This window comes from Ochlerotatus camptorhynchus, unplaced genomic scaffold (genome assembly GCF_037179485.1).
Source record: "Ochlerotatus camptorhynchus isolate MF236.1 unplaced genomic scaffold, CSIRO-AGI_Acam_v1.1 ptg000794l, whole genome shotgun sequence".
Classification (NCBI taxonomy): Eukaryota; Metazoa; Arthropoda; class Insecta; order Diptera; family Culicidae; genus Ochlerotatus; species Ochlerotatus camptorhynchus.
The window spans coordinates 448,496-474,975 of NW_027041259.1; the positions used below are offsets into that span (position 1 = coordinate 448,496).

Consider the following 26,480-nt stretch of genomic DNA (forward strand, 5'->3'; position numbering starts at 1 on the left):
CCATCGAAGGCGAACCAGCCCCAGACTGAAAGCCTCCCTAATAAAGAAAACTTAACTTAACTTAACTCTATTGGCCAAATTTGAGTGCTCTAGGACTTTGTTTACCCCCTGACGATAATATGTTAAGGTATTGCCGAAGCCGAAATTTACCCTATCAGAAATAAAAATAAAGTGTAACTAAAGATTAATCCACTCTGTAATTCTTAAGTTCTATGAGTTAAAGATAATAACGAGCAAGATACAAATTATTGCAATTATAAAACTTTTTTTATTCAGCATCGGTAATTGATAATCACTGAAGGAAATCAAGTGCCGGGGAGGCGATTTGCATACCTGGAACCTATCGAACCCATCAAAATATGGGCCGGGCCCAACTGTATTACTTTCCTTCCGAAAGAAAACGTGACCATAGATATTCTCGACTCAGAGAAATAACCGAGGTCGTTGGGTTTGGACCCAGATATGTACATTGGGGTGAGAAAGCAGTCACGATAACCACTCAACCACCAGCGCTGTGAGTTATAAAACATTTCTCTGAGTAATGATGAAATTCCCTGAGAATTACAGGTTTTTTCAGGTATAATAAAATTCCCTGAAGATTACCGGGTTTCCAGTTAGTAGACACCCTGTCGATTGATTGGTTTTATTAATCGGGACAACCGACTTTAGTGTATTTACAAGTTATAATGAATAGGTTGATGCGGTTTAATTTATTTTGTTCATTAGTTTAACATAGATATCAGGGAAACAAACAGTTTTCCATAGATTTTAAGGATAAATTCTCCTGGTGAAGTCATCCAATCGCATAGTACTTAAAAAAAAATCAACTTTTTCAAATTGATGTAAACTATGAATGTTATAGTCGATAAGTTTTAAAATTGCTAACAGATAAATTTTAAAATTCGAATTTTTGATGGGACCAATTTCAGAAACTATAGAGATTTCGTGTTCAAAATTACAATCACTCTTTTGCTAATCTACAGCATACATGTGATTACAATTTCCTGCAAGAAATTTAGATAGCTTCTGAGATTCGTGTCATGAAAAATTCGTAGCGACAAGGCTAAATAATCATAATAGAGGCCATTTGTGGATTCTATCAACTTTCACCTTAAAGGAGAACAGTTTAGTGATTGTGACTGAGCTTGCCTGTGTTTGCAAAATTTTATGCAATCCATACAATTGGGCGGTCAATTATCTGTGATTTTGTAGTGTTACTCCTTGTCCCGTATGGGTACTCTGTTCTGCTAAACCTATTTGCTGGCTTCTATGTGCGATTAACACCTGATTGGAAATAACTGCAGGCTAAATCAAACACTTCGTGCCAAACAGGGCTGCTCAATGGACCAACATTTCCTCAAGTGTTGTTACATATCGTTTCCACAAACAGGACAGACACTCGATAAACTAATTGATGTTATTGTTGCTGTCGATGTTGTCTCTGCAAGACAGAGTGAGTGAGAGTCTACTATTAACATGTCCTGATTTCGCTTAAATAACACCAACATCACAGCCTGTTTGCTAATATATCACACATTGTACGGAATGACCCGCTTCAAAGGTTTTGCGGGGTTCCAACCGAAAGCACCTAATGTACAGATGTCATGTATCCCACAAATCCCACCAGGTCAGGTCAATGTTTCTCTGTTCATGCCCGGTGTTGCTCATACTGAGTCGAGTCGGTTTGTTTATTATTGCTTCCGTTTCTGATTAAGAAAGCAAGCAGATTATGTGAATGTTTCTTCCTCGGCCTAGTGTATCTAGTGCGCTCACACTCATGAATGTCGCCGTCGTAGATGCAAAAGGGAGCAAACACTCAACCAACCATAAATATATCATATATGTATATCAAAGTACACACATATGCGATAATTGGTAAAACGAACCAAGTCCGTGTACATTACTTGTGAACCGAAGCGTCCGCAAAATGTTTGCACAACTGGTGCCTTGATGCTTCTCTCTCGGTCACGAGCTCCACCCGATAGTGGGATACAGCAAAACTTCCATTGCTGAAATCTCCTCGTTAGTTATGCGGCTAAAATAGTATGCTTAAGCTGCTTATCTAGAAAGGATAAAATTCACTTCGCTATCGGTATTCCCCACCAGACATTTATGACAAATAATAAAGTGACAGGAATTATTTTTCAAATCTAAGAAATGAGCAAAACAAAACAAAACAAAACAAAATGTACGAAAAATCATCAGAGTGCCAATTTGAGTGAATAGAACTACACACTTGATTTTCTGTTTACATTTGAGGGATTACATCCAGAATGAGCTGAAAAAACGTGAAATCGTGCTCGACCATCTTCGATTTGGATGATACTATGCCCATATTTTCAGTATGATAGACCAAGCATTTTCCGCAGGAGAGGAGACCCTTTTGACTCGAGGGTAATTTTTGAAAAGGGCCTATGTGTTTTTGCACACATACTTTAAAAAAAATGTAGTTCGAAAACAGTTGGTTGTAGAAAAAAATTTACTAAGGAGTTGTAGGAAACTAATAAGGCTTTATATAAAAAAATATACACGGATTTTTTTTTTTCGTTTTTTTACAAAAAAATAAAATAAAAAATAAACCTCAAAATTAAAATAACAAAAAAACGTATTTTTGATTTTTTTTAATTTTTTTTTATAAAAACTTGAATAGAAAGCAGAAGTTTTGAAAACAACTCTAGGATGGAGAAACTTTCAATAAAAAAGTTTTTCTAAGAGCAACTTTGGAGGCATTTTTGAAAATTTCATTATTTACGGCAAAATGTTCAGTTTGATGTTAGTATATGATTATAAAAATCATTTCAAACGATAGTGCTCATATCGATAAACTTCCTAAATATAACCGTTTTCGAGATATTTCAAATTTACTTTCATCTTAATCAATTTTTTGTAGAAAATAAGCCATTTTCATGAGTTAATCGTGATTCTCCATCAGCATTGATAAGTTTAGCAAGATACACATATATTTACCTTCAATTTGTCTTTTGACGATTGAACGATCAGACAACCCGTTTAAAACTTAACTATTCAAGTTTTTATTAAAAAAAATATTAAAAAAAGACAAAAATACGTTTTTATTGTTATTTGAATTTTGAGGTTTATTTTTATTTTTTTTTTGTAAAAAAACGAAAAAAAAAATTCCGTGTATATTTTTTTATAAAGCCTTATTAGTTTTCTACAACTCCTTGTTAGTAATTTTTTTTCTACAACCAACCGTTTTCGGACTACATTTTTTTTAAAGTATGTGTTCAAAAACACATAGGCCCTTTTCAAAAATTACCCTTGAGTCAAAAGGGTTTCCTCTCCTGCGGAAAATACTTGGTCTATCATACTGAAAATATGTGCCAAGTATCATCCAGATCGAAGTTAGTCAAGTTTGGTGACTGACCGATTTGGCGTGGAATTGGTCATTTTAGATATATCCCGGAGATTTTGACTGGGGATTTCAATAATAGTACCTATATGTAAAATGGACTTCAACGACCCAGTTCTAATAAAAATTACCCCTATAATAATCACTTGATCCGGCCCTTGTTCGAAAACCTGAAAGCATTTTTGTTGGGAAAGTTGCCATAATCTTTCGTCTGGACGGAAGGTAAACTTATACTAGCAAAATTTGCATCAGTTGCTCAATTTTTGAAACCGGTTACAGTGGGTTTGAAGCAGGAACAATAAGGATTAATGCAGGTTTCGAAATAGCGGGGGAGGGGCAAATTTTTTGTTTGAATATGGATAATTAGGTCAGATGCTATTATGTTGAATGCTATTTGGCCGTGAATGTGATTAGGCCGAGTGGGATTAGACCAAAGAGGTCACTAGGGCAAATGAGTCATTTAACCGAAATTTAAATTTCGGTCTTCTGCCTAAGTATTTTTCAAATTTGCAAGGTGACCAGCGGATTCCGATTAGCTATTCTACAGGTTTTCTACCCGGAATAAAACGGAATGCGATTCAATCGAATGGATCATCTGCGTGATCGAATTGAAAGAGGAAATGATTTTCATTAATATAATACTAGAAACGTAGATGAAATACCACATTTCTTGACTTGTGTTTGACAGAATTCATTGTATTACATTTGTTCCTACCGTAACATAGGGTATTAAAATCGGATGTCACACGTCTTTCCGTATGTGACCAATAGCCAACCACACAAACTATCTCACCTTTATAAAACATTCCCAATCGATAGATATTTGTCTAAATCGACAGTTTGATTACGACATCGTAGAATCATGTTGAATAGGGTTAACTACCCCATTTCCAGCCTATTAAGCACAATCCGCACTTAGTCTTCCTTAATCTAGCGCAGTTTAGCACCAAACGGAATGTTATTATTACTGATGGCTTCCAAATTAATTTACCTTTCCGTATCTACCGTAAGATTTGATAAAGAAAAACCAATCGTTGAGCTATTATCAAAAGTCTAACACTGCTCTTGACGCTAAACTCGGCCTACGGATTCTACGACGCACAAACTTGCCTCGAAGTCGAAGCTGAGTATGCGAGAAAATGAGCGCTTCGTGTTTGCTTTTAGGCTATCTATATTCAGAAGCATGGAGAGAGCAGTTGAGAATGCACAGGTCTGATATTCGCAACGTTCGTGGTTCGATTCCAGTCGGCGATTTGTTTTTTTTTATTTTTTTCAACATAACTAATTTCACTCACTAATACACTCTACATTTTTCGGTCTCAGAATTTTCTTGCATTGGACCGCAGCTAGGTATATCGCATCCTCGGTTCATGCGGTCTCCACTAACATCCTCTGATGATGAATCCCACATAATTGTAAGCGGTTGGGTGTAGATAGAACACGAAATTGGAGGCGAACCAGCCCAAGGCTGAAAGCCTCCCTAATAAAGATAAATTAATTAATTAGAACACGAAATAAAAAAGACAAAAAAAAACATTACATCGCCTGCATGGTCAATTTCTAACATTCGTTGCGAAGTTCATGAACAGAGGATGATAGGAAACGGAACTAACATTCATTGTAATAGATTTTTGGTTTGCGTGTAGACTCCAATGAAACAGCATTTAAATTTAATCTTCTTCTTCTTCTTCTTTTTCTTATTCGCATTTTAAGCTTATTGCTCAGCGCATATTAGCTTAGTGGGTGCTCTCAACTTAGTGTTCTAAATGCCCTTCCACAGTTATTAATTGAGAGCTTTCGATGCCAATACCGATGAATTTGTATATTGTTGTGGCAAGCATAACGATACTCTATGCCCAGGGAAGTCCAGAAAATTTCCAACCTAAAAGATTCCCTCGACCGGACCGGGAATCGAACCCGCCACCTCCGGCTTGGTAATACCATGCCTTAACTGACTAGACTATGAGGCCTCTAGTGATTAAAACCAGTATTCAAAAAGCAGTTAAACATCGAAATAGTAAGAATAATTAACTCACCTTCTAGTGAAATCTTCGAAACGAAAATCAATTTCTGTCATCTGGTTATCTGCAGAAAATTCATATATGCTATTATCTATATTCTAAAAATCTAAGTGCATATCTTACCTTCTTCTTCTTCTTCGTCATCGTAGTCATCAGCTTCATTTTCATCAATGAATTCATTATCCACAGAATTGTGTTTTTCTGGAAATAAAAGATAACGAAAATCAATTAGTTGAACCCAGTAAAACCGATTCAGGAATTTCCCATGCAATTATTGTTGGCTGCCCTTGTTTCATGCTTATGGGCAAATGTGCTGTTCAATGCACCATTAAATGGGAACGTATGCGGCATGATGTTTGCTTTATCCAGCAAAGTGTACAGCCTTCGGTCTTTATTTGACGATTCTCTAGCATCCAGAGCGGGCAGCATTTGCGATTTCACCATTATCTTATTCTTCGTTTTCTATTAAACTTTATTTTTACGGATAAACTTTTGCTACGAAATGGTCGAGACATTGAAAGGGGATCCAAATGGAAAAACAGCTCCGACCCTCTCCTGGACTGGGAAGGAGCGAGAAATAAGAATATAGCTGTATGCTCTTAAAGCCGAATAAAAGTGGATGAAATTGATTTTATAGAATGCTAGTGGTGCTGCTGCGACTACAACATAGCTTCGTCGAAATGTCTTCCTTTGGCAGGAGTACTCACACACAGCCATCCATCCAATGCTGCCTTCCGGGGGTAACAACCACCCACATGCTTTCGCTTACCGGGCCACAGCTGCCAGCTAGCCAGCTTACCGCAGATCGAAAACTGCCGGAGCACTGCTTTCAAAGGGCAGCGATGCGAAAGACAAAGATCGAAGTTTGTGCGGAAGAATGAGTTTTTATCTGTTATTTTGCAGATACTTTGCAAAGACGATAAAATGAGAGCAATTTTGTAAATTTCAATCAGCAGTTCGTTAAATTGAAAAATAGTAAGCGAAGTAGGTAAAACGGAGAAAATAGCAACGAAACAAGGGATCTTCTTTATTCTGGATTACGTTGCATTGTTAGGAACTGTAAAGACATTCGTATTGCATAATACAACGTATTTCGAATTAATGGTACACATTCATAAGTAAAATAGATCGACACTGGATTTCAAGTGCAAACTTATCCAACCGTTCGTGAAAGTCCAGATTGCAAATTATGCTTTAGCCGATTCGATACCACGGGGATATACACTAGGGTGCTCCATTAAAAAAATTATGTACTGCAGATAAGCTACCAGTTCGATTCACAACCCTAAAATATGAGCCTATGCAAAAAATGGTAGAGATTGATGAAAGTTTAGAGGTCGCGCAAATGATTTGAAGTTTGCATGGAGATTTCGTATGGGATTAGTGTGGAATTAGTATGGGAAATTTTTGATTTTCACTTACATTGCTCTAACTTTGGTTGCAGTTTTCCAAACATCGAAAAAAAAAAGAAAAAAAAAGCGGTTTTCACGACAATGATCATCAAGCCTGTTGTTGTTGTGATGACATTAGCGTTTTTGTCTTGCACATATCCATCTGTCAATTTACCCTATTTTCTATTTTATTTCGCAGTTCTATCTTTGTTTATATGCTGTAAAACTGATCGTAACAACAAACTTTTTGGTTATTGCCATAACAACAACATTTTTTTCAACATTTGGCCATGTAGAAGCAAACTGAGAGTGTTATAAGTGATTTTTGAAATTTTTCCAAAGCAATTCCCACGCACCAATTTCAAATCATTTGCGCGACCAATGATGAAGGCCAATCTTTGCCATTTTTTGCACATGTTCATATTTTGGGGCAATGATACGAACTGGAGGGTGGCCTATCAGAAATTCATAACTATTGTCAAAATGAAGCACCCTACAACCTACACTCATACAGTTCGACACATTTTTATTGGTGAATTTCCATGTAAAATTCCACATGATTTACATGTGTCCCCACATAAACAGAATCCACTCAGAAGTACACATGAAATGTATGAGTCAAATGATCAGTATGTGTGGTTACACATGAATTTTATGTATGTATTAAGTATGTGCCCGACACATAATATCAATTGTTTATCACATTGCAAAAATTCATGTGTGGAACACATAAAAATAATCATTGAATTTTTATTAGTGTACCCGTACAAGAAATAAGCTATCAAAAATAACTGTTTAAAGATACTCATATTTCAATTATTCAGAAAAAAATACAATAATGTCCTGGGTCTCCAAAACCTCATAAAATAATAAACCTGTATACATTTTTAGAGTGTGGACAGGACAAACGTGGTAATAACATTTATTCAGATCATCCTGGAGTTTCAATTTTGAAGTTCTACAGGTACGATGCCCTAAAGTAATATCAACCGGTGAACACTCGTGTTTATTTCAGTTACCGTGGGGACGTAATTTGTGATTAGCCTCGGTACCTTTCAAATTGTATCATTATTTATGTACGGTCCTTATATTTTAAATGACGTTTCACATTCATCTAGTGATGGCCGATTTTCATTCGAATAATCGATTAATCGATTAACGAACCGAAAAGTAAAATATTTGTTATCGGTTATATCATGCCGAAATAAGCATTAACATCTCCAGAGGATCATCACCGATCGTTTCATACATGTGCTGCACTCTCATTGGTGGAAAAATGGCAGCACAGCGAACAAAAAAAATCGATTAGTTGTTAATCGAGTAATTAAAAGATGGGACATCTCTGATCTTGGTGTGATTGTTTCGATAAAAATGAGCGCTAAATTTCATCTCCTACCGAGAGTGCAGCAAAGTCACAAAACTACCTTCATTGGATGAAAGAGACCGTGAAAGAGGACACTAAAATAGAAAGTTTTTCTTCCGACAGTTTCATCTTAGTATTCATCTTTGGTAATATAGAATGTCCCGATCAAATTTTTGATTCCGCAGAGCTTCATGAAGCCCAAAAGCATTCTGTAGGATACACAGTTATGTTGACAAAATATCTCTGGTCCTACAAATCATCCTGAGGTTTAGCTCTTCAATTTTTACAGGCTCAACGGTGTCTTGTACGATGCACCGATATATTTGTTTACCCAACCAGCTTGATATAGCCCCATAGCATCATGTGTTAATAAAATATGATCCATTCTCCAAATTGTCCTGGAGTTCAGATCTTGACGATCTACAGATTGAACGAGGCATTGTCTGATTTATCGATCAAATTTGTGAACCCAGAAAGCTTCGTTCAGGCCTGTAAAATAATGTCGGATATGTAATTTTAATGACAAATACAAGTGATCATTATTTATTTATTATTATTAATTTATTATTATTATAGTCTATCTGACTTGTTAGTCTCAATGTAAGTATTTCATATAGTCACTCATTGAAAATTAAAATTGGCCGACAGCAACGATGATGACGAAATCTGGAGGCATTGATGTCAAAGTCAAATGGGTCAGATACTTCATTGAATATTTAGATGAATCATGGCGGCAAAGGAACTGTTTGCAGCATAGTTGGTTGCATGTAATTTTTCATGTAGCAAGGCTCTAGGACGGAGTGTACGGGCAGGAGCATACAGATTAATGTTGACCAGTTACTCAGGAACAAAAAAAGTTCTGCGAGCAAGACTTTAGCAACGAAGACGATCTGCGATACGTTTCGCCACTCAGCAAGAGTATCCAAACCCAGTAAACGACAGCGGTCAGCATACGGTGGTAAATTCAGCGGGTCACTCCAAGAAAGATAGCGCAGTGCGTATCTGACGAATTTGCGTTGAACAGCTTCGAATAGTCCACTCCATACAGCTTGATAGGGATTTCAGACAACACACGCGAGTTCCAGTTGTGAGCGTACCGTAGCGTAGCGTAGCGTGAGCGTAAAGGGCTTTAAAACACAGAGGATCACGAAATTCTTTAGAGATCTTGAACATGAATCCAAGCTGACGATTTGCTTTGTCGATCGTGGTTGAGAAGGGGCGAGTGTATGTTAGCTTTTCATCTAACATGACACCGAGGTCTTTAACGTGATCGACACGTTGAACTGCAGTCCCAGCAACGTTATAATCAAACAAAACGGCAGTCCTGGTTCGACGGAAACTAATTACGCAGCAGTTTGAGACACACATTAAACATTCCAAGAATGTTTTGTAGTTCAAAACAGTCAGCATAGTCTCGAACGAATAGGTAAATCTTCAAGTCATCGGCAAAAAAAAAACAATTTACCTCCAAGTAGTAGAGTAAACGTTACATCGTTCACAAATAAAGAGAAGATCAGTGGTCCCAAACTGCTGCCCTGTGGAACTCCTGATCTGTTCGAGAAACAGTAAGATGAGTAGTTTCCAATGCGTACAGTAACTTCACGTTGCACGAGGTACGATCTCAGCCAGCTGCAGAAGGAAACAGAACATCCAATTTTTTCAAGCTTTGCTAGCAGAACGTCGTGCACAACTCTATCAAATGCAGCTTTAAGACCAGTGTAGAGGGCATCCACTTGAAGTTTCTTGCATACATTTTCCATGCAGAACGACGTCAAGCTGACGAGATTCGTTTCCACAGAGCGGCCACGAAAGAAGCCATGTTGACATGTACTTATGCTTGCAGGAAGCAAACAATATCTCATTTATCAGCGACTCAAACAATTTAGATTCAACCCCAAGCGAGGTAATCCCACGGCAGTTCTCCCACATTGCGTTTGTCTCCTTTTTTCGAAAACAGGGAACATAGTAGAGGATTAGGATCGGGTCCTGATGTTCTACAGACTCAACAAAGTCTTGAATGATTTTTTTTGTCCATGAAGTGTTTTGCGTACTGAGTACCAATGCTACCGACGCCAGGGAGGCAGCTCCCGCATCTGGACCCTACCTATCGACCCATCATCTCATAGACCGGGGACCAACGGTTTTACTTTCGGTGATCAGAGATTTTATGCCTCAGAAAATCCCGGCGGTGCCGACTGGGATTGAACCCGAGCAAAGTCGGTTAACAAAATGAAAGCAAATCGAAATTAAAATTTGCAGTTTATATCATAATGAAAACTCATTTTGATTTCAATTGTCGCGACATAAGTCTGATATCATATTGTTATTTCATTATGCAGTCAAAACTTTTTAAATGAAAGCAACTTAACTTGAAGTTCTGCTCTTAACGTCTTGTTTAAAATTTAATTTAAGTTCATCTGTTGTTGAACTAATGATTATTGTTTATTTGTTTTGTTTAACACATTTTAGGTCATTCCTGACTTGCCCGGGGTGAGATTTGACTTATTCAACTTTTCAGTCTTTCAGCGTGAGGAGCATGGATGCTAACCATTTATGCCAGGCCCGTATTCAGTTAAACATTATGAATGCAAAATGAGTAATCAAATTGATTTCATAGAAAGCAGGATTAGTTTTCCGTTTGCTTCAACAGTGTAAAATTTTGCTCTCATTTTTGCTGTGTTAACCGTTAAGTCAACCAAAATGAGATCAACTTGAGTATTCAAAATAAGTTACATCATAACAGCAAATTTTGATTTCAATTTGATCTTCAGCTTTGCTCGGGAAGCCAGGCCTTTTGGAGTAAGAGCCCAAGCAAAGTCCAGCAATAAAATGACAGCAAATTGAAATCATGTTTTGATATCAACATCAAACTGAAATCCTAATTTGATTTCAGTTTATGTAATTGAAAATTTTTGTTTTCATTTTGCTCTTCAAAAATATGTTGTTGCGGGTTTGTTTTTATTGCCTTAGCATAACATCAAATTGAATACTTGTTTTGTTATCAACAGGAAAAATTGATATCAAAGTGAGTTTTCAGTTTGCTCTGACTGATAGCAGAAATAGTTTCAATGTGATGTCACAGGAAGATTTTTTTGCTCTCAATTTTGATATTTTAACCGTTAAAACGACCAAAACGACAGCAACCTGAGCAATCATTATTAGCGAAATTACAACATCAAATTTAGATTTCAGTTTGATCTCAGACTTTGCTCGGCAGGCAATCACGATTACCACTACACCACCAGCACCGCAGAGTCTTGAATAATGTCCAGAGTTATTACGCATTGCACACATTATAAGAGTGATCATAAGTGCGGAAACGCTTATAAAAGTGTGATTTTACTTTAAATCATGTTGTTGTATTTGGCAGACTTATTCCTTGCTCACAAGACGATACAACATAAAAACACATTTAAGGAGTTCAGTTTCTAAGGCAAAATACAATATTATAAGCATCCATGAAACTCCATAGGATCTCATCACATCATGTGAGATATGAAGTTGCATTAAAACAATATCTTTGATTGTCCGTACCATCTTGGAGTTCAAATCTTGATGTTCTACAGATTCAACTACGATATCTCGATTAAAGTGGTATATGTTTGCCAACAAAATATTTTCAAATACCCATTTTCCTAGATAAAGTGAGACTTTTTTTTTCCACTGTTCGGGATCTAACACCACTGCGACCAGTAAGTTGATCTATTGTAGTATATCCCGTGTCCTTAGTTTAGTGCTTGTCGTATTACTCCATCACTATTGATAAATGATAAAGTATTCGATTGTTTTACAGTTGTCATTCTTGCATTAATCGGATCCGACTCTAATTGAAAGGTCCCGCTATTTATACCCTTCGGAGTGTTGAAACACCCTCCAAAGGCGCGCTCCTTTGTCAGTCAAAATTGGATTCCTTAGCAACAAAATTAAGGACTGACACCGATAATGACCATGCATCAGAACCCTAGTCTTAACCTCTTCAAACTATGGAACACGAATAGAAGATTAGGAATCACATAGATGAAGACTAACTAACTAATTTTTCCTTGTTTCAAGATCATCCTCGGTGGAAAAAGCCGAGTCTTGTCACTATCAACAAGGCATAAAAAGTAACAATGACAACAAGACAGCTATTGCGGCGCCGGTGATGTAGTGGTAAGCGTGATTACCTCTCACCCCAGCAGGTCTGGGTTTATTCCCAGTCGGCACCGCCGGGATGTTCTGAAGCATAACATCTCTGATCACGCCTGAGGGAAGTAAACCCGTTGGATACCGTAGAGTCCAGGTGTGGGAGCTGCCTCCCTGGCGTCGGTAGCATTGGTGTTCAGCACGGAAAACAAGATCGACGGAAAACAAATCAAGGAAAAAAATGAAGGGTTGTGTCGTAGACACGACCACAGTATGACATAGAACCACGCAAAATTGATGTATGTCATGCATTTTTGACTATTATACTTTATCTTAAATTTTTCAAGTATTTCAATGATGAAAACAATATTTGAAATTTTTTAGTGTTCAATGTTGGTTCAAGTATTTTCCTGGAATGTAATAAATTATGAAAATTCGAATGTGGGGTCCAAAACAAGTCGTTATATATTTTGGCGTAGAAAGGAATGAATTTCCATTATATGCTATTAAATTTTAAAATCATTTTTTTTTTATTTTTATTGCACACATAACTTTTCCGCGTTTTGTTTTAGTTATACGGGAACCAAGTCTCATTCCAGCCCATCGCTGGTTGTGAAGGTGATGACGCCGTGATCCACCTTTATCCGTTGACTTGCTCATGCTTGTTGCAAGAACAAGTGCCACGCCGTCCGAAGCGGTAATGAGCAGAGGCACGACAGTAGCGTTGTTTTATATCTTTTCAGGTTGAAACAGAACGATGTGCAACCAAGTGGTACTCGATTATGACGACTGGGTTTGGGAAAAACGTTTATTTCATGAAAACAGCGATTAAATTATTATTTGTACATTTTTGAAAAGTATTTAATATGAAATTGGAAAAAATGTGTATTTAGCAGATTCTTTATGAAATATCCTATCGATTGGCGTATTTGGATTTTAATTTCATGTATAAATGACAAAGTTACAAGCGTTCAAAACCTAACACTATTTCACCATACATATTTTTTTTTTATTTGCACTCCAGTATAGTCGACAAAGACGTAGTTCTACGTCAAAACAAGACAGCTACACACAAAACTAACCTAAACATCTTTTAAAACAACGCTTATTTTTTCACGGGACACAATAAAGTGGAACACATTGCAACAACTGTTGATAATGCGACACATGCTCAGCACTGGTTCGTGTACATCATAGTTGGTCCTCAAACGCCGTTTGTCGAAGAAGCATACAAATGAAGGTTGCATCATCGAGTGTTGATGTCAAGGAGACTAAGAAGAGTGGAGCAGTCGACGTTCCCCTGTAAAAGATCACCGACGAAACATGCCTTGTCTACGTTGCGCCTTCTTTCCAATAGCTCCAAGACGATGAGCTTGCAGCGAGTTTCATAGCTCGGTAATTTACGCTCCCGTTTATTTTTTGTTTTTTTTGTAGCTTTTTCATATACACGTTTCCTGCTCATCATGTGTACTTTGTTTGTCAGTATCTTCTCTCCAAAAACACTAATAGCTTGACTTACTAGTCGATTAGCCGTAGGAAACGTGAATAACCTTAATAAATAAAAACAAAATTATAAAACTTGACAAATGTGTCGAAATGTTTTCAAGATTCATTAATTCGCAGCTTCTCTGCGGAAGCACACGATATTTTCTGCAAAACATATTAGTTGAACGTTATATAGTCACCCACGATATACATTCGCATACATAAGACAAATCTTAATAGCCTAACCAGTAACTGAGCGGCATAACTAATACGAGCGGATGCAATTCAGGGTTGAAAAAATGTCAACTATGCTGAGCATAGAGCATCATTGTGCCACACAATATAAGACTGCAAAAATGATATAGGCTTGAATCAACAACTGTGAAAATAAACAGCAATACATTGAGAACAGGCGAACAATTTCAGAAGGAACGTAATAACCAAAGAAGAAAAAGAAATGTCTATGCTAACAAGGAGAGAACTAAAGTGTTCGTTCATACTTTCTCGGATGTTGACAATGGGAAATGTTAAGTGCTCATTGAACGAATAACTATCATCAAGAATAGCCTCAACCATTCGGAAAGTATTAAGTGGGTTGATTGGTCTTTTCACCTCATGACATGAAACAAATTTTACATTTTCTGATTGGAAAAGTCGCCATTTGCTGTTCTTCTGTCGGTAGCTGTGACATCCGTATAGTACGCTTTGCTTACCATCTGTCAACATTGTTGAGATGGGAGGCAAAGAACCGTAAGCAGAACCATCGTCGACGACATATTCAACATGCTGTCCATAGTACGGATGAGCGGAAACAAAATAGCAACAGGATAGACCAGATTCCAGAGCCACTGAACTGAAGTGAAGTGGCACCCGACTGAGTCAATAATAGCACATACCATCTAACATAACATAGCTCAGCACATCTATTCCCCAGTATGCATTGGCTAGTCTAGGTCCCGGATGGGTGGCGTTGGTGGAGTACGCCAATTGAACGCTTTATTCGATTTGAATAATCGATCGAATGCCAGTTGAATACTATTAAATTGCCCTCTTAAATCACCTCTCGCATTGTTTCCGTCCTTTTGTTGAAGCCGGAGAATTTAGTGAAGTACATTTAGTTTTATTGCCCTTTTTGCTCCCTGTTCTCGTCGTGTCACAAGGATATGTGGATACGACAGCCTCAAATGGCTTCCAAAACCGATGCGCCTCAGGAGAGGATTGATATTATGTAAAACGAATTTGACACACTCCAGAATAGGTAGTTCTCCCCTCAGCTTTGAAAGTTCAAAGTCAAATTGGGTTATCAGATGGAGCTTTCCGTTTCTTTTATATTTGGAATTATATTATCAGCTCTAGTGTAGCAGATCAGTGGCAGGATAGGTAAGCAGGTAATATTTTTGTGTGTTTATAGCTCGACGAAGGTGACCAAAACGAGTAGGAGATCTCTTTGAGAATCGTCCGAGAACGGTTGTGTGTTTTTGCTCCGCTGCGTGCTTATATTTTATTTTTATTTATTTTTTGACCTCAGGCATGGAGTTTTTAGGTTCTCGCATTTGAATAGGACGCCCGGGACACAAGCGCGATAATTTGATTTGGAATGGTTTGTGCTGATGTTTCCCTCCTGTTGCTTAGGTGCCTGGTGTGCTCTCGCTTCTCGCGCTGATCTATTGTTCTTATAAATTTCTCGATTGTATTTTCGAGGGGACGTGTCTTGCTTTTGATGGTCAGTTTGGTGTGGCTGGTGGCTCGCCCGACCGTGCTAGTGCCCCTATCATTGGTGGTGTTGGTATGCATGGGCGGAATGCCGGTTGCGCTGGATTGGGGTCGGATGCATTGTTTGCGGGAGCGAATGCCTTCCTTCGGGGCAGCAACCGAGATTTATTTTCATCGTTTCCCATTTGCCAGAGAGATGACCTCGATCGCGTGAGGCATGTTCCTCGGTTTTTAATGTTAGGTGCCTACGAATAATGCATTATGATTAAACTATTTAAGTAACCCTATTTGTTAATTATATTGATTTTTTCATCAGTGGGTTGCGCTAACAACTTATTCGTTGGACGTTTGAAATAAAAGTAATCTTTATGATTTCGTGTTTTCGTACATAGGCCTCGCTTTGTTCAGATCGCGGTCGGTGCCTACGTGACAATTTTTGCTGCACACAGCATAAACAATAATCGTCCGTCATACGAACTTTGGATCATTGCGGCTTATGCTGATCTTGCACAAAAGGCCTGTTTTTTTACGGAGATGAACTAGCCTTCGGCTAAAAATCTCCTAAATAAAGAAAAAAGACCTGTATACACCATATAATCTTATAAGATTAAAAAAAAAGATGATCTAAGTATAAATTTTTAAATCTATAGATGTTCTAAGGGTTTATATTTGGATATAATGTTTGCTTATTTTAATACCATATTTTATGTTTTATTCTTATCGTGTTAATCATAGTTTCATTTTCATTTTCATTTTCATTTTCATTTTCATTTTCATTTTCATTTTCATTTTCAAGCACAGAAGGGGGTCATAGGGCCAAGTCACCAGCGAAAAATCGCTGTCCATACTGCACCAGGGTAGAGGTATAGATTTGGCATCACAGAATAATAACCACAGGGGTCAAATGAATCCTGTTTACGATACCGGATAGTAAGGAAAGCTGTTGAACATAGGGGATAGTCAGAGTAACAGCAATAATAGTGAAAGTTAGGAAAATAAACAGGTAGAGATGGTTGATTTGCAATGTTATATGGCCTACCGTATCAGATTCAAATTTAATGTAGTTTAATATTGCTCTTATTACTTTTATCTTTATTCTAAGCAATCTCCTTTCATACTTGTTTGTTTTAAAGTGAACTGGATGAAATGATTGTTTTATCAAAATTATGTTAAAGTTAACTACTATTCATATTTGCTAATTAATACCTAAATATAATTTTTAATTTTATGAAGATAAGTTGCTCAGAATAGCAGCCTGTAATTCCGTACCAGAATCCGCCTCCAATTTAATGTCTTTTGTGGATTCGTAGTAGCAAAGTTGTGCTAAAAGCTAAATAGTTACCTAAAAATACTACCTAAATCGTTCACAGTCAGAGCCGGGCCACTGATGAAAACTAAAACTACAACCCTGAAAAAACGAATCGATATTTTCGAAGGCGAACACAACCTATTCTTGCTAGTGATTCTGTCCAATTGTTAGGTATCCAAATTATAGTCATTCGTAAATTTATTATTGAATATATGGATGAATTATCTATTATTGAATAACTATTATTTACGATAATTACATGAAAGAAATAACATATAAACTACAAACAAAACGTGACTACTAAAATCTCAAAAAGATATTCTCACAAGTATATTTCACGCAACCAGGAATCTCAAAACCAATAGACGCTATAATGATACTCTGCACATGTTAGACACAAGAAAAGGCCAAAAACCAAGCGTCCGACACACAAAACCCGCCAAATCCACTGGCAGTCACAATCAACGATTCTACGAATCGCGAGCGCTCACGAATCATAAAACCGCTGACTGCGACACTCTGAAAGCGAAATTGACAGGCTTTATGCGTCAAACACCCACCCTCCAATCTCCTCCCGCATCCAACAACACAAACCTCCATTACAACATCTAACGAATTCAAAACTCCGAAAATCACTCATCTATAGCTAGTGAGTGGAAGCAACCTTGTATGCAACCATTCTTCATGATACACTTTTTCTGTCTATGTTTCTATTAAGCCTGTGGACATGCGTTAGCTTCGAAACTTCTAACCAAATTGGGAAATTTTTCAAATCACGAAAAAAAAAAACTTTTAAAGGTCATTGCAAGTAAAATAAATATTGATTATTTTACGCAAAAACGAGCAAGTAATATTAAATCTCTTGTATCGTATGCTAATGCTAGTAGACTGTAACAAAAATAATATGCTTAAATAAAATAAAATATTAATAAAATGATATGCAAAATTTACTAGAAGGTCATTACTTTATTGGTGAGAAGTTTCTAATAAGCCCTCCCAGTTCCTCTGTATACAGAACAAATCTGATACTATAATCAGAATTGCTCAGTCTGCATGAAGCAGCCGATTGCATCAAGGAAGTTCTATTAACAACCAAGAATTAATCGTTTGAGGTATACTGAAGCATTAAGAAGGTGATATGTGTCACTATGGGAAATCATCATCGTTGCAAATATAAAGAAATTAAACATAACCCTTTGCTTCACTACCGTCAACCTCCATGTCCATGGGGAGGGATTCTTATCGTGTTAATCATAGTTCAAATGAAAACAGACAATTATTGTCTTTTTCCAATGAACAATATTTGTTCATCTCAAAGCGTGAATTAAATTTTAGCTATTTTAACATTAATGATTTTTAATAAGTAAGTAACCTATATATCCACCACATTCCCCTTACCTATAGGGCATATTTATGTATTTAATCCTACTCTTCTCTTATTTAATTAATGAAGAAAGGTTTTATACGTGATTTGTGTATTGTATCGATGTTCTTATCGATTTGTATTTCGATATTTGTACCTTTATCTTTTATAATTTTTAGGGTTCCAAATAGATTTTATCCATTTTTCATCTCCTTATTTATACAACTTTTCTACTGCTGCGTTGTTATATTCTTCTACGCGTTGTTTTCCCTTTCAACATTTTCTCTTCCACTTATTTTTGAGAATATTGTAGTTTTAACTTTAGGATTTTCGAATAATCTTCCAAATTGTATGTTGGTTCCAGTGCGTCAGGTTCAAATAAATTCGATGGTGAGGTACATATTTTCCCAAGGTCAAGCTCGTTAGGCGTCTTATTTGTACTGGTATACAATTTACTTCGAATGCTGTTGGCGCGGTTTGTTGTTACAACCATTGGTGATTTATAATGATTTAGAATTTTATTCTTTTTTCATAGTTCAAATTATTTGATACGTTTCTCTATTTCTTTTCTCATATTATACCAATACAATCTTTGTTTTATCGTCTTTAATGTTCAATCAATTCTCGCATGTCCTGCCGTTAGTGTGTGGTAATAATTTATTATTAATTTTTGTTTGTTTTTTTTTCATCTTTAACATGTTTCGACTGTTTCTTTAATATGTAGGGGAAACGTCTCTAATGTTGGCGTATGGATCTAAGATTGGGCCCATCGCAAAAAATCTGATATTTATCAATTTTATCTAGATGAACGCGTTATTGGGACGTAACTAATGGATATTTTTGGTAGTTATTGATTATTTAGTCGATTGCTGAATTTATGTATGGGCCCAATTTAGGGACACTTAGGCCGACATTACCTGCATTTCCTCTATATAGATGGCATGCCCTTAGTGAGATTATCATCATTTTTTTATGATTACGAGCTCATTTATTTTATTATCCACACATATTTTCTTCAGTATTTTCATTATCCGTAGTAACGAGACCAATGTTTTTGCTGTTTTAAATATAACTTTGTTTTTTATGTAAAGCTACAGTTCATGTTCGATTACCATTTCCATCACTTTTCCAGTACCAGTGCCGTTTTCAATTGTTGAGTAGTTGGTTTTTGCTTGATTTAATGCTTTGCTGGCATAAGCAACAGGTTTGCCTGTTTTGTTTGACAAGACGGCACCTATGGCATATCCAGACGCATCTGTATGTAGATTAAAAATATTAGCTGTAGAAAAATCTGGAAATCCACAACAGGGAGATTTATAAAGTTTTGCTTTAATGTATCAAAATCATATTGGCATTCGTTTGTCCAATTAAAAATAACATTTTTCCTGGTCAATATATTTAATGGTCTACAAATCTATGCAAAATTTATAATATTGTTTTGATAAAATTTTGAAAATGCAACGAATTGCTTAACTTCGTCCGTAGCTTTTGGTATTGACCAGTTTTAAACTGCCTCTATTTTGACTGGATCGGGTCTCATACCTTCTGCAGCTATCAAATGTCTTAATTAAACTAATTTCCGCTTCAAAAAGTACATTTCTCACCCCAGTAGGCCTCCCAAGTAACAATTTTGGTTTTATGAGGGTTCTGTAGAACATGATTTACACTTGTAGCATGCTTTAAAACCTCCATAAAACTTTCAATGTTACTTGGGCTGGGTTCAATCTCAGTCGGCGCCACCGGGATGTTTTGTGGCATAGCACGGGAAGTAAAGCCGTTGGTCTCCGGTTCATGAGTCGATAGGTAGGTAGGTAGAGTTCAGGTGTGAGAGCTGCCTCCCTGGCGTCGGTAGCATTGGTGCTCAGCACCAAATCAAGGAAAAAAAGAGTAAATTTCGCAGGATTCACTTTCAGGTTCACTGTCCTTAATGTTTCAAAAACTAAGAAAAGGGTTTTTCCGAAAATTATAATGTCTTCTAAGTAAATTAGGCACATGTCTGCAAGACCATTTATCATTAAGTCGTTAAACATATGAAGGGCTAATTGTAAGTCCCATTTGTAATCTTTTCGTGTGGTATTGTCCCTTACCGGTTGAAAAAGCGGTTACAGAGCGATCCTCTTTCCTAATTTCACATTGGTAATAACCCTGGGAGATGTTAAGATGTGTAAAATATGTTGCCCCTGTCAAAGAGTCTATTACCTCTTTGATATTAGGTAGAGGAAATTTGTCATTCTATAATACCTACTTGATTATTTTTTTTTTCTTCTAAAATCAATGACTTAACACCATCTTTTATTGTTGCCTTTTCCTTTTTGAGGCACTACTAGAATTGGACCGTTTCCATTCTGATTTAGCAACCTCTATAATGTCGTCATTTTTCATTTTTTCAACTTGTCTTTCTACATCCTTTTTCTGAGAACGAGGTAGTCTATATGGTTTGGTATACACTGCATGCGTATTTGGTTTAATGCTTATGCTTGCGCTGCTGAATTTCGCAAGGTAACACCCATAGACGAATAATCTCACGCATGAGATTTGAGTAATTGAACACTGTATATGCTTAAGCATTTCAATATGACTCGTTTTCTTCATTAAAACACAACTCAATCTTAATTTAAGATCTCTAGCATCTGACACTCCAAACTAATCATGCTTAAGTAATCAAAACATTGAAAGCCGAAACCATTCGACAAGAAGCCCTAAAATTAACAGCTTTTTGAGAAGAAACAAAATAACATGAATAACAATGGGAAACGATAGTGAGCACCACAGATATGATCTTTATAAATTACAAATAATTATCATGCCAGCATTGTGTCACTGTAATTATGCATTCATCATAAACAAGTGCAAACACCACAATCGACATTGTTCATCTATCGATGATGCGTCGGTCACACAGGTGCACGCCCGCACCGAACAATAAATTGTACAATTTACGAAGCAAAATAATTTGTGAAATTTAATCAACAATATATGCAGCAAGGAAACCATTTATGATGGTCCTAGTGGTACGTTTTCGCACCACATAAACCCAATAAAGATACATATACAACTAACGCACGGTTACAGTACGTCCCACCTCTTTATAATCGCTATCATTATCACATATCTGAAATAGAGATAGATAGAGAGAGAGTGTGTGCTTCGTAGGCAGTATTATAAAACTAATTAGCACGACGGATAATGACAGGAAGCGGAAATTAAGTTTCAATTGTTTTGCTTTAATGAATAGTAGCATTAGCTAGGAGTGCTGATTTGTACACAGGTATAGAAATTCGGTGGTAATAGTATTTTTGATATATTTGTTCACTCGACGGTGGCCGGGATGATTTAGGAACAATTTCTAATTTATGATCGACACAGCCACAGGATTATTATGGCAGAAGAGGAGAGCGGACATCGGAGAGTTAGTTTTTTTTTTTTTTTTTTTTTGTAAAATGTTCATGCAAATAAATATCACATTTAAATTGTAAAAATAATTACTCTTCTAAATTCATAATGAATTCCAGATCACCTTCATCTATTCTGTAATCAACCTTAGCTTTAATATAGTTGATGTATTTTATAAACATTTTGAACATTTCATTTCATCTACCTGTTGTCCAAGATTGGTCACATTAGATCGGCGAAGGCAAGCCGTTGCCACACCCGCCAAGCGTTATCATTATCCTTCGTTGCACGTTCACCCGTGCTGCAGGAACATGAGGAACAGACGACTCGAACAATTGCAAGGTCGATGATGTTCATTAGTCTGCGGTGCGCCGTCTTCTCATTGGCTAACATCGTTCGCAAACCCACATCAATTTCTGGCCCAAACTTGATCGGATTACACCAATTTTGGTTTATCAGCATTATGGGCCAGCACACCAGAACTGTACTAAAAATAAATCAGCATAATGTTAGCATCTACCGGCATGAGATTTCAGGAGCAACTGAAATTCGTGCTAGTTGTTTCAGTTTGTTGAGCAAGTTGCTCACGCAATAAGCTTATTGCTTATCGAATATAAGCTTATTGCGTGCTCTCAACATAGTGTTCTAGATGGCCACAGTTATTAATTAAGAGCTTTCGATGGCTGTACCATTTTTTCATTAGTATACTTGTGTGGCAAGCACAATCATACTCTTATGCCCAGGAAGGTCGAGAAATTTTCTAATCCGAAAAATTCCTAAACCAGATCAGAAATAGAACCCAGCCACCTCCAGCATGGTCTTGCTTTGTAGCTGCGCCTTTACCGATTGAGTTAAGGGAGGCCCGTACCTCTAGTAGCCAGTAACTCACCCATTTGCTGCTGAATGATCGACGGTCTCACTCGAAAACAATCTTGGCACTGACGAACAACCTTCCGCTTAAAATTAAAATGGTTGTCTGGCCGGTACAACCATCGGATGTTTCGTCTGTTGCGGTTCCTCGGAGTACGCTAGTCTACCACCAACTCGCAGGATGCTGTTTTCGTCGATTCGAGGGTTAAACCACCGCAAGGAAGAATTTCGACGAACAGGAGAGCCTGATGACAGATGCTTGATCTCCTCCGAGAATGATTCCGCTTGCACCTTCCGGATGATCCCCCATTCGGCTTGGTTCAGCTCACTAACGGATAGAGCTGCCCGTCTTTGTTATTCTGGACACCGTAAGTTCGTAAGTCCGTAGCTAATAAGCTGTAGTTCGAATTAGCCTAGCAAACGATGAAAACTTCATTAAGTAATCCGAAACGAACTCCCTTTCCATCGACGAAGCGCAAACCACCACATTGCGTCGTTGTTCTAAATCTTCTTCTGATGGATTTCCAACAACTTTTGGCCATTATTCGACAGGATCCTCAAACCAGGTGGGCCCATGCCACTACACATCGTTCTCGACAGTGTTTTTCGGAGCGATTCTACGTGAAACTGGATTGGTGCTTTCTGAAACATTCTCCAATTGTTTCCTTCTGCCAGCGCTTGAATTTTGGCGACCCTGTTCGTCACGTAATTTCAATCGTGTTCAGTGTTACTCTCATGGAATGTTCGCCATTCCTCACCCACAGTTCCAGGAAGTGGGCCGCTCAATTGAATACCTTGCCGTTTCACAACTGCGCCTCGATCCACCCAGTTATACAAGAACTTCGTATCCGATTCCCGTTCGACTGTATGCTCTTCCCAGCGTGTCTCGTCTAGCGAGTATTTGCTGACGATTTCGACTTCCTTGCAGGACCAAACCGTTCTATGGATTTCTCCAGATCGCTCGATACCGACATGTTGCAAGCATACCTTTGGCTTGATGTAGTGATTTCGCCTGTCACTATCCATCCGAAAACTGATTCGGTGAGTACTGTATATAATAGTGAAGGAACTTTGGCATACTATTTAGACATTTGCGATCAGTTAAATTTGGCCATGAATATGGCATTTGAGGAGTATAATTTAAAAACTGAACTTGAAATAAAATCTAGTCCTAGGAAATTCTTCAATTATGTGAAAACCAAATTAAAATCTGATAATTTTCCATCAAGGATGCATTTGGACGATAGGAAAGGCGAGAACTCGGATGATATATGCAATTTGTTTGCAAATTTCTTCCAAGAAATCTATACAACGTTTTCAGAAGAGGACCGTGACCGTGAATATTTTGAATCGTATCCAGAATTTTCAAGTGACATCAGCGTAAGTCAAATCAAGGTTCATGATATCTTAAAGGGTTTAAACAATTTAGATACATCTAAAGGTCCTGGCCCTGACGGTGTTCCGCCAGTTTTTATGAAAGCTTTAGCAACTGAACTTACTGCTCCATTATTTTGGATTTTCAATATGTCACTGGAATCCGGAAACTTCCCTATCGAGGCGATTGTGAATGAAAAATTCTTTCTTCAAATTAAAAACAGAATAACTACTATGCAACATGGCTTCTTTAAAGACCGTTCAACAACTACGAATTTGCTCGAATTAATTAATTATTCCTTGAATACAATGGATAACGGAAACCATGTAGAAGTGTTGTATACAGATTTCAGCAAAGCGTTTGATCGAATTGACATACCCATGCTTCTTTTTAAACTTCAAAAAATATGAATTCATTACGCACTCCTCAAGTGGCTTGAATCATATTTAACTGACCGCCATCAAATAGGAAAAAGGAAAAACATCAAATCCCGTTGATGTCACTTCTGGAGTTCCTCAAGGCTCCATTTAGGGCCGCTTTTATTTATTCTCTTCGTCAATGACATATCTTTCATTATTAAGAAATTGAAAGTTTTAATCTATACTGACGACATTAAACTTTTTTTGGAAATAAAAGATGCCAAAGACATCATCACATTCAAAGAGGAAATACAAATATTCCATATTTGGTGCCAAAAAAGCCTGCTACAATTAAATATAAAAAAATGTAACTCAATTACCATTAGTAGAAAACGAATCCTACTCGATATAACAATCACTTTAGGAAACCATATCGTAGAAAATTGTGATAGAGTCAGGGATCTAGGTGTTGTTTTAGACTCAAAACTTACTTTCACCGATCATTATAACACAATTATTAACAGAGCTAACAACATGCTTGGTTTCATAAAACGTTTCTGTTATAACTTTCACGATCCGTATACGATAAAAACATTGTACATTGCTTATGTATGGTCGATATTAGAATATTGCAGCATAGTTTGGTCTCCTTTTTCAATCACACACGAAGAAAGAATAGAGTCTGTTCAAAAGCAGTTGCTATTGTATGCACTCCGCAAGTTAGGTTGGACTGTATTTCCTCTGCCATCTTACACAGCTCGGTGTATGCTCATAAATATCCAAACATTAAAAAAGCGTCGTGAATTTGCTATGATTTCTTTCGTAAACGATATCGTATCACATCGCATTGATTCTATAGAACTATTGTCATCCTTAAATTTATATACACCATCTAGGCATTTACGAAATAGAAATATATTTGCTACAAATCGTCATCATACGAATTATGCCAAATTTCGACCCTTGAACCAAATGATGGATACATATAATAAGCACTGCGATAACATAGACTTTACAATGACAAAAACCAAATTAAAGCAATATTTTAATTCCTCGCATAACGTCAGCTAGAAGTAATGTATTAACTTGTTCTCAAGACATATTATAAAAAATATAAACAAAGACAAAATTGGAAAAAATAGCTCTTAAGACAACAATTGTAAAACGGTCTACACTGATTGACGACAAATAAATAAATAAATTGTCTAAGTGACAACTGCACGTTGAGAAAACTTGCAGATGATGGCGTAGTGTCTACCACAGGACCCAAAGGGGTCGACCTGCAAGGACCCTTACAGGATACCTTAGACAATTTGTCTACTTGGGCTATTCAGCTAGGTATCGAATTCTCCACGGAGAAAACTGAGTTGGGCGTTTTTTTCTAGGAAGCATAGATCAGCACAACCAAAGTTTCAACTTTTGGGTAAACCGATCACTCATTCTATGTCCTTCAAATATCTTGGGTTTCGATTCAAAATGCACCTGGAGATCCCACATTGAGTATCTGAAGCGGAAATGCCAACAAAGGATCAATTTTCTCCGTACAATTACCGGAACGTGGTGGGGAGCCCATCCGCAAGATCTTCTAACGTTGTACCGGACAACGATTTTATCGGTTTTAGAGTACGGTAGTTTCTGCTTCCAGTCGGCGGCTAAAACGCACATCATCAAACTGGAACGGATCCAGTATCGCTGTCTTCGTATCGCGTCAGGATCCATGCATTCGACTCATACGATGAGTCTTGAAGTGTTGACGGGCATGTTGCCACTCTCTGATCGGTTTTCGGAATTGTCCCTAAGGCTCCTCACCCGTTGTGAAATTATGAACCCACTGGTGATTGCAAACTTTGAGGAGCTTCTTGAGCTAAACCCTCAAACTCGTTTTATGTCATTGTATTACGTGTACATAACACAGGATGTCAGCCCTTCCCAGCATAATCCCTATCGTGTTTGCTTCTCCGACTTCGGCAATTCAGTTCATTTTGATTTATCCATGACGCAAGAGATTCGCGGAATCCCAGAGCACCATCGTTCTATGATTGCTCCGTCAATTTTTGCTGCAAAGTTTGGCCAAGTTGATTCCGCAAGATCGTTCTTCACAAATGGATCACTAATAGAGCCGTCCGCTGGTTTTGGTATTCATAACGAATTTCATAGCGCCTCTCGAATGCTTCAAGCTCCTTGTGCCGTATATGTTGCTGAGCTGGCGGCAATACATTATACGCTAGAAACTATCGCCTCACTTGCACCAGTTCATTATTTTATTTTTACGGATAGTCTCAATTTATTTTTACCGATAGTCTCAATTCTGTCGAGTAAAGCACTCCTCGTATTTTCACATGA

At 37.3% G+C, this 26,480-nt stretch overlaps 1 protein-coding gene across 1 annotated transcript in view; it reads right to left on the reverse strand.

The window, feature by feature from the left end:
- timeout overlaps nt 1-26,480 on the reverse strand; it is a 201,977-nt gene that overhangs the window by 76,050 nt on the left and 99,447 nt on the right. The window contains exons 9-10 of the mRNA XM_065238478.1: nt 5,515-5,592; nt 5,407-5,455 (exon numbers count right to left, since the gene is read on the reverse strand). Of these exons, the coding sequence (XP_065094550.1) occupies nt 5,407-5,455; nt 5,515-5,592 (127 nt within the window). The remainder of the gene's footprint in view (nt 1-5,406; nt 5,456-5,514; nt 5,593-26,480) is intronic.